The sequence below is a fragment of the Octopus bimaculoides genome, chromosome 13, assembly GCF_001194135.2.
Source record: "Octopus bimaculoides isolate UCB-OBI-ISO-001 chromosome 13, ASM119413v2, whole genome shotgun sequence".
In the NCBI taxonomy this organism is placed as follows: Eukaryota; Metazoa; Mollusca; class Cephalopoda; order Octopoda; family Octopodidae; genus Octopus; species Octopus bimaculoides.
This window is the reverse complement of record NC_068993.1, coordinates 24,925,681-24,935,214: the sequence shown is the minus strand read 5'-3', so window position 1 is coordinate 24,935,214 and position 9,534 is coordinate 24,925,681. Positions and strand designations below refer to the sequence as shown.

General features: G+C 35.1%; 1 protein-coding gene across 2 annotated transcripts in view; it reads right to left on the bottom strand.

Annotated features, from left to right (window-relative positions):
* Positions 1-216: 216 nt before the first annotated feature.
* LOC106883781 (uncharacterized) overlaps positions 217-9,534 on the bottom strand; it is a 30,390-nt gene continuing 21,072 nt past the window's right edge. For both annotated transcript variants that reach the window (XM_014934912.2, XM_014934913.2), the window contains exons 2-4: positions 5,684-5,764; positions 5,170-5,248; positions 217-2,959 (exon numbers count right to left, since the gene is read on the bottom strand). In XM_014934912.2, the coding sequence (XP_014790398.1) occupies positions 2,764-2,959; positions 5,170-5,248; positions 5,684-5,764 (356 nt within the window). In that variant the 3' untranslated portion in view covers positions 217-2,763. The remainder of the gene's footprint in view (positions 2,960-5,169; positions 5,249-5,683; positions 5,765-9,534) is intronic.

Below are 9,534 nucleotides of genomic sequence, written 5' to 3'. Positions count from 1 at the left end.
AGTGCACTCACTAAATTTTAATTTTTTTTTTAGCCTCCTGAAAAATTGGGTCTGCACCCGTAAGCAAATTACGTTCCCACACATAGTAAATGGAGGCATGTAACAGAATGAAATGAGCTTGTGGGATATAGCCAAACATTGTAGGCACCACATTTCTGAGTTAGGTGGTTTAAAGGTTGAGGATAATGCTTAAATTAATGATAACAAAAACAATGGTATTTTTAAAATTATTTTATTAATTATTTTTTAAATTTTTCCTGAAATTCAGAAGTTTAATAACACAGAGAAAATGTTGACCATGAAAGATGATAAATTAACAAAAATAGAAATAAACAATTATGAGTCAATCATCCTTCTTCAATTGTGAATATGTATATCTGTGCATGAGAGTCAACCACCTGAAGTTCACAAAGAACAACTGTGTGGGAAGGGGCTTTGGCAATAAAAAATACTTAACAGTGATTCATTTAAATATTCAAAGGTTGGCTAAAGGAAAATTTAGGTACAAATTTCATGTCTTCTTCAAATATATTTTATAAAGTGATGTGTACACAAAATAAGTTATTATTATTATATGAGGCACAATAACCATGTAAAAAGGTAATGGACATCTGGTTTGGGTGCTTGGAGCCCATATTTATACAGCAGGCATTTTGTTATCTCCCTCAGCAAGATATTGATATTTTAATTGCTCCAGGCTTTATTTCATAATAAAATCAACAAATTATTATCATTATTATTGCTGTAGTATTTGTAAGATTTAGAATGGAAGAATTTCTGGAGCAAAATGTAGAAATATTTGATTATAAAGTTCTTTGAAAAGATACAAAGAAACCATAATTACCAATTGAGTCTACAGGTGAGGGCATACTGGGCAGGCTGATTAGTGTAATTAGTAAGATAGTAATGTATCCAATAATGTAACTTCCTGATAAATAGTACACCATGGAAGGTCAATATAATATATGTATATAAATTGAAAAGTCAGTGATGAGATAGAGGGTGGAAGTGCCATTATTGTGGCAACCAGTATGATAAAAGTTTTAGTTACTGTTTTAACAATGGCACTGATTGGTGGTAGTGGTGAATGAGTGGAAGGTAGGAACAAACAATATTTCAAAGTGATTGAATAATTAATTCGTTGGTCAGTCTGATATATTGAGAAGTATAACAAAAGGTTGAAAGGATACATATTGGTGTGCTGTTAGATGAAGTAGAAACTAACATTTTTAGTGAGGAGGCACAATGTTGGAAAGGAAAGGCTATATCAGTTATTTGTAAAAAAATTGGTTAGAAATCAACAGAGGATTGCTTGTATTTTCATTGAATTAATTTGAGAAAAGACAACAGCATATACTGAGAATAAGGATAACTGGGTGAGGGGACAATATATACCATAGGCATATGCCCAGTATATGCCTATAGTATAAGCTGAGATGTAAGGTTAACTGGATGAGATTAGTCACTGGTCCCTAAAGGTCAACCAGGAAGTTTATTTGATTGTTTGATTATATTCATCAGTTGATACCTGGCAATTACACTTTTTATACCTGTAGTGTGATGAAGAGCAAACTTTTTTTTTATGTAATAGTGGAGCCATCGCTTATGACTGACAAATGTCTTTTCAATTCACACATCATCATTGTTTTATTGTTCACTTCTCCATGATTGCATGGGTTGAGACAGATTTTCTACAGCTGGATGCCCTTTACAAGTAATATTTCCCAAGGGCCAGATGTATTTCCAAGGAAGATTGGAGATTAACACCACCACTTGCATGACAATGATGTTCATTTAGCAACCATCTTGTAATGTCAAGACAAGGGTGCTCACAAACATATATATATATATATATACATGATGGGCTTTTTTCGGTTTCTGTCAACCAAATCCACTCCTAAGACTTTGGCTGGCCCAGGCCTGTAGATACTTGTTGAAGGTCTCTACACAGTAGAACTGAACTTGAAAACACACAGTTAGGAAGTAAGCTTCCAAATAACATAGTCACACATGCACTTGAGGACACACACACACACAAAGATTCTACCTGACTAATTTCAATTCTTCTATCAGAGATTGAATATCATTTGATTTGTCCAGAGAAAGAAATACATAATGCAAATCAAAATATTTGATTTAGTAGCATTCACTACATTTAGTTGTTATATATAGCTATTAGCTATATTTCTTTCCTTGAGCATATTGAATGATATTCTCCCACTGATGTAAATCAAACAAGATTTGAAACAAATCAGGTAGATCTACTTATCTATCAACAGAAAGAAAAAAACATTTGTTTGTTACAATATAGGGATAAGTCCTATGTGTTCCAAAAGACCCCCCCCCACCAAAAGTTTAGCTTGCCTCATACTACAGATATAACATAGTGTGATGTTTAGTGCATAATTAATGAACTTTTTTGATAATTTAAGTTGATTATTTAATTAACAGATATGTTTCCTATAGTTGTTGTTGTAAAGTCTGATACCCAGTCATCACTAATCCAGGAGAGTACAAAAACCAACTGAACTCCAAAACTTAGAGGAATCTCACAATGACACTATTTTAAGCTGATGGTATTCAGAACTTGGAATAGGTAGTACAATGTCCAACACAATAGGGATTTAGGCCATATTAGTTTGGAATGAGCTGCGTGGTTGATTACCAGAAGTTCTTATTAAAATTTCAATCCATTTCACAAGAATTCTGGTTTAAAAAACATGACAGTTGGTTACAGAAATGGACAAATATGTTGTGTTTAGTTTATAAGTCAAGTTCATCATCTGATACAAATGTATACTGTTCTGGATGTTTCTTCAATGAATTATAGATTGGTGCACCTATAGGTAAGCCAGATTTAGAGATTGGAGAATCCATGGCAAGATCCATGTAGATGCCAGCATTACGTGTTGATGTTATATGGGCCTGTGCAGCACGCTGGTATTCAGCAGTCTTACGGCTGAAAAAGGAGAAACAAAATATTTATTCACTAATAAAAGATTATATTTTTGCAGATCATTTTTGTTACTCAGGCATGGAAATACAATCCAATGTAGTAAGGGTTTGTGGGTCAAAGTTGATGATTTAATATGATAAATGCTGTTTTAATTCACTACAGATAATAATATGAAGAAGTTACTGAGATACTAGCCAGAGTCAGTGGTAGGCAGAAACACTGTGAGTTGTTTAGCCCCAGGTTAGCACTGACTGAACAGATCTATGATTAACAACATTCCAGTCATGAGTAGCATGATCTCTTTTCTTCAGTTATGGTATACCCAAGACTGTATCATCAAATACAGACTCCTGTTGTTTATTTCCCTATGCAGGTTAAGTATTTCATTGAGATACCCACAGAGAATGTATTATTAGTATGAAATTTCAAGTCCACCTACAGGCCTGTCTACAGTAGAAGTATTCACATTGCCGATGCTGATCTAAATCTGAAGTCACCAAAACCATGTCAATTTTAAAATCATTTGGATACCATTCACAAATTACTAATTTTTGGCACAAAGCCAATAATTTTGGGGGAGGGGATAAGTTGATTACATTGACCCTGAAAAGATGAAAGGCAAAGTCAACTTCAGTGGAATTTGAAATCAGAATATTAAGACAGACAAAATGCCGTAAAGCATTTTACCTGGCATGCTAACGATTCTGCCAGCTTGTCACCTTACCATCAACGAATATTGCAATATTTGAGTGTACCTATCCCAAAAGGTCTTTTTTCATAGCTAGGAGGATGGAAGATATAGAGCTTGAAACTTCTATGGTATGAAGTAGTCTGTTTTTTTTTTAAGGTAGTCATACAATGATGGCATTTCATACAACTTACAACAACCACTAGCAATGTGTTCTCCATAAGTTGAAAAAACATTTTGATTTTATTTTACAAAATTTAACTTTTAGTTTAAGAAAAGTTTGGAGAAAATTAACAAAATGGTATTTGTTGTAAAGAATGGAGCTAAAGTAGATCCAAAACTCAGAATTTTCAACAATAAAGCATCCTCTTTTACTTATTTCAATCAATTAACTGTGGCCATATTGAGGCACTGCCTTGAAGGGTTTTAGTTGAATGAATTGACCCCAGGACTTACTTTTTCTTAAGCCTAGCACTTATTCTATTGGTCTTTTTTGCTGAACTGCTGAGTTACTGGGACATAGACAAACCAACAATGGTTGTCAAGCAGTGGTGGGGGACAAACGCACATATACGATGGGCTTCTTTCAGTTTATGTCTACCAAATCCACTCACAAGTCGGCCCAAGGCTAGAATAGAAGACACTTGCCCAAGGTGCCATGCAGTGGTACTGAACCCAGAATCATGTGGTTGGGAAGCAAGCTTCTTACCACACAGCCTTGCCTGTGTTTATTAACACTGTTAATATAATGATTTCAAATTTTGGCACAAGGCCAGCAATTTCAGGGCACGTAGACCTGTGTTCAACTGGTACTTATTTTGACTGGTACTTTAGTTTATCAACCCTGAAACATCAGCTCAACTGCAGTGGCATTTGAATTCACAACATAAAACTGGAAGAAATGCCACGAAATGTTTCGTCCAGCATGATAATGATTCTGCCAGCTTGCAAGTAATTTTAAGGGGAGTGGGTTAGTTGATTACATCAACTTCAGTGCTAAACTGGTACTTATGGTTATGGTTGGAGTAGTTTTGTTCATGTCTTCCTAATCAGGGTTTATCAACAACAGGGTGCCTCTACACAGTTGCTAAAAATTGATAAAAATAAAAGTCAACTCTCCTTCAAATCACCCTATCATCTTAAAAATAATGTAAGACATTGGAAAATGTAGTCATAGATGTATAAAAAGATGGGCTGGTCTTGGTTGGAACACTTCATTATAGATCTGCTTGATCAGCTCTGATCTGGAGTTAAACAACTGTACAAATTAGCTCCAAATCAGCCCAGATTAAGCAGACCTATGATCAAAAGTCATGATCAACACCAGGTCTGTTTTTTCAGGCATGAGATATCTAGTAATATGTTATATAATGTACTCTGTCATTTTGAAAAGATAATACAGTGTGATGTGATAGAAATTTGGTTGTTATCTCTAATAGATTAAGCAACTATGAAGAGGTTTCTGTGCTGGTGTGATGTAGATGTTTAATAAATCAATGAAGGGAAAATAAGAAGAAAAACTCACCGGTGATATCTGTAGAGAACAGCAACAAAACTGAGGAAAAAGGCGAACAGGAAAGTGCATCCCAACACCAATAAGACAACTGAAAGCAAAAGAAACATTTTTTAAGTATTATAAAACTGTAGATAGCCACAAAATGAACTACATGGTCATTGCTTCAAACCTCACTATAGGAAGTATTGATATATAACTCTGCTTGGCTCAGTGTGAACAGATTCTATTGAAACTTTGGTTATATTCATTTAGAATAACAATTAGCTCTTCAAAAGTGCTACCCCATTCACAGAAAAAAGGGAAGAAAAAGGAGAAATGTTTGATTTTGGGGCATTTTTACAACCACTTTTATTTTTTTTTATTTCAGTTGACTTACAATTGATATTTACATGAATTTTCAGAGTACACTCTGCCTACACAAATGTACAAGTACAGGTATATCAAACATATGAAATAGCCATAAGAAATGAAAGTGAGATAAACTAATAAATAAAGAGTTGATCATTTATGTTAATTAACTTACCCACTAAAGTATTAGAATTTTCTTCTACTGCAATTTTGCTTTTATCTTCTGCTTCATACATTGTTCCATTATCTGTTCCAACTGGAAAAACAAAAAAACAATAATACAGAGAAAATAAGAAAATAATTATAATATCTGAGCAGTCACTGCTTGAAAATATGACAATGAACTGGACAGGTCAGCATTCCACACCCTAATCCTAATGACATCCCAAATCTTCCTTACGATCGTGAACCGAATGCCCTAACCACTAAGCCACATGCCTTCACACACACACACACATATATATGTATATGTGTATTATACATATATATATATATATATATATATATATATTGTTGCTATTATGTTAAACAGTTGTATGCCCAAATTTGGCCAAATGCATTTTTCTCAATATTTATTTTTACTTGCTACAGCCAGTAATTTTGGTCAAACTATCATATCACCAGTTGCTTTGGTTACACCGTATTAACTATGTAAACAAATCTAAGGAGTCTGTTACACATCTCAATATGAGAAGCAATATTTCATGTTTATATTGCATCAATTTATTTTAAACTTAAGTTTCACTGCTAAATATAGGAGTCATAACATGAAATACATTTCTGGCGAGCCATGCAGCTCTGCAACCCAGTTTGAAAATGACCATCACATCACTTACCAAAGGTGCTCAGAAGCAAAACAATGAGGGAGCCTGTAAGTGGTCTCTTAAACTGTTAGAAATAGTAACTAAATTCTCTTAAATCACACTGTGTCTTCTTGAGAGTAGATTTGGTAGGTGGAAACTGAAAGAAACCTGTTGTATATCTATATATCTATATGTGTGTGTGTGCATGTTTGTGTTGTCCCCCACCACTGCTTGACCACTGGTTTCAGTTTGTTTATGTCTACATAACTTAGCTATTTAGCAAAAGGGACTGATAGATTAAATACTAGACTTTATACAAGGTGGGATGATTACAACTGGAACACTTTTAGTATAGGCTTGCTCAGTCAGTGGTAACGACTACAATCTGTATTCAAGAAGGCCCACAAAAGCACTTGTGCAGATTCCATGTTAAAAATATTGGGGTTGGTGCCACATAAAAGCACCCAGTACACTCTGTGGAGGGGTTGGCGTTAGGAAGGGCATCCAACCATAGAAACCAGACAATGGAGCCTGATGCAGTCCCTGGCCTTACCAGCTCCAGCCAAACTGCCCAACCCACACCAGCATAGAAAACACGTTAAATGATGATGATAATGAATTTACTTCAGGAAAATGTGTTGAAGAGCACAACAAAATGACATAAACTTTTACTGTAAACAACTGACTAGCTCAACAGTAAGAGGAGGAAGATATATACATTTTTTTTTATTTGTTTTGTTGCTTGAATTCAATTATTTCTGTCATTAAATACAGGATAGGTCAAAGTAGATGGAAATGATTGAAAGGTCTGATAAGAAATCTGTTCAGAATATAAACATTTCTGGAATGTAGAGTTGTTCTGGTTGTTGAAGGTATGTATGGATTTTAGGTAAAATATTATCATGCTTGTTGTCAGAGGTAAAGAAAGACTACACTTCTAAATGTCTCACCTCTTTATTACTTTGTTAAATATGTGATTTCTTATCTTTTATCTTTTACTTGTTTCAGTCATTAGACTATGGCCATGCTGGGGCACTGCCTTGAAGAGTTGTTAGTCAAATGAATCGACCCTAGTACTTATTCTATTGGTCTCTTTTGCCAAACCACTAAGTTACAGGAATGTAAACACAACAGTTGTTAAGCGGTGGTGGTGGACAAACACACACACACATGATGGGCTTCTTGCAGTTTCCGTCTACCAAATCCACTCACAAGGCTTTGATCAGCCCAAGGCTAGTAGAAGACACTTGCCTAAGGTGCCATTGCAATGGGACTGAATCTGGAACAATGTCGTTGGGAAGCAAGCTTCTTACCACTCAGCCAATCCTGCATCTGTTAGTTCATCTTAGTAAAGCACTTTCAGAAGCAACACTAGAAAACTGACTGGATATGTTTATCAGTGAAGATTATGGTTACCTTCAGTCACAAATGGAATTGAATTTAGTCAAAATACACAGAAAAGAATTCCTCTCATTTCCCATTGTTCTTATTTCTACTCTAGGCACAAGGCCCAAAATTTTTGGGGTGGGGGCCAGTCGATTAGATTGACCTCAGTACACAACAGGTACTTAATTTATCAACCCTGAAAGGATGAAAGGCAAAGTTGACCTTGGTGGAATTTGAACTCAGAATGTGAAGACAGATGAAATACCACTAAGCATGCTAAAGTTTCTGCCAGCTGGCTGCCTATTTCCCATTGTTTTTATTATTTCAAATTGCCATACCAGTTATGCAAGGAATTTCTTTAATGGTTATCTGACATGTTTTCAATCAATGTCTTGTGTTTGTAACTATATCAATAAAGAAAGTGGCTTTGTACATACTTTTGTTGACTGAGTCATTAAATATTATGTATGTGTGTAATAGGACAGCAAATCACTGCACTACTTTTATATGGAAACCAGTGTCTCTAAAACATGTGTAAATGAATGAAACTTGAAATAAATAAATCTATGTATATATATATTTGTTTTTTCTTATCTACAGGTTTGAAGAAAGAAACATGTCAATTAAATGTTTAATGTTATGTTTTTTAACATCATCAAACTTATCTTTATACTTCATAAATACTTTCAAGTCTATGTTTTATGCAAAACTATCTTAAAATCATTATCAAGATTTACTAAACATTCAACATCAAGCAGGAAATAAATGTTAACTGAAAGCTCATAAAGCTTAGAGAGAAAAAAGCACTATGTCAATATATAGTGTTAAGATCTATGAGTTGTTTACGACTACGTGACAACACACTTTAGTATTTGAAACCCACATATAACAACCTTTAAGTTATTCACGTATCAGACACCAATAATTTAATTTGCAAAACACACACACACACACATGTGTGTGTGTATTTATGTATTTATTTTCATTATATACATGCATATGCGTATTTTTATATAAATACACACACACACATACACCTATACATCATCAATATTTAGTTTCAAATTTTGAGACAAGGCCAGCAATTTCGGTGAAGTCAACCTTGGCAGAATTTGAACTTAGAATGTAAAGATGGATGAAATACTACAAAGCTGACATGGGTTGACTAGTTTGATAGGAACTGACAAGCCAGAGGGCATGTGCTGAACTCTAATGTCTTTTTAGGTATGATTTCTACAGCTGGATGCCCTTCTTAATGCCAACTGCTCTACATAGCTTACTGAGAGTTATTTTCTTGAGGCACCAGCACTGGTGAGGTCACTTGGTGTCTGCAAGATAAGACCCCCTCAACTGAGTGGGACATTATATTGAGAGATGTAAAAATATGATAAAGTAACAGGAGCAGGCAACTTGGTGAAGAGGGGAATACATGGCTTCCCATCTGGAATGGAGTGGGTGGGGAGAGAGAGAGAGAGAGAGAGAGGTGAAGTCATGGTACAAGGTGAATATGAAAGAAAGAATAAGGATAGAGGGACATAAAGGTGGGCGGGTAGGTAAGTGCAATAGAGTGAAAATGGTGTGACAGATGATGAGAGATGGGGATTGAAGTGGGGGTAATGAATATCAGTTTGGAGGAGGACAAATGAAGGAAAGAAAATAGGAATGGGTCAAAGAGGAGGAGGAGGTGATAAGGGACAGTGGTAAGGATACAATGTGAAGTTGAGAGGAATAAGTGGTATCATTTATAGCACCCTAGTGAGTAGTACCACAGTTAGAAGGTTGTTGGAGGGATGGGTGTTAGGAGATGAAATTAACAACATATTTTCACGGGGGGGGG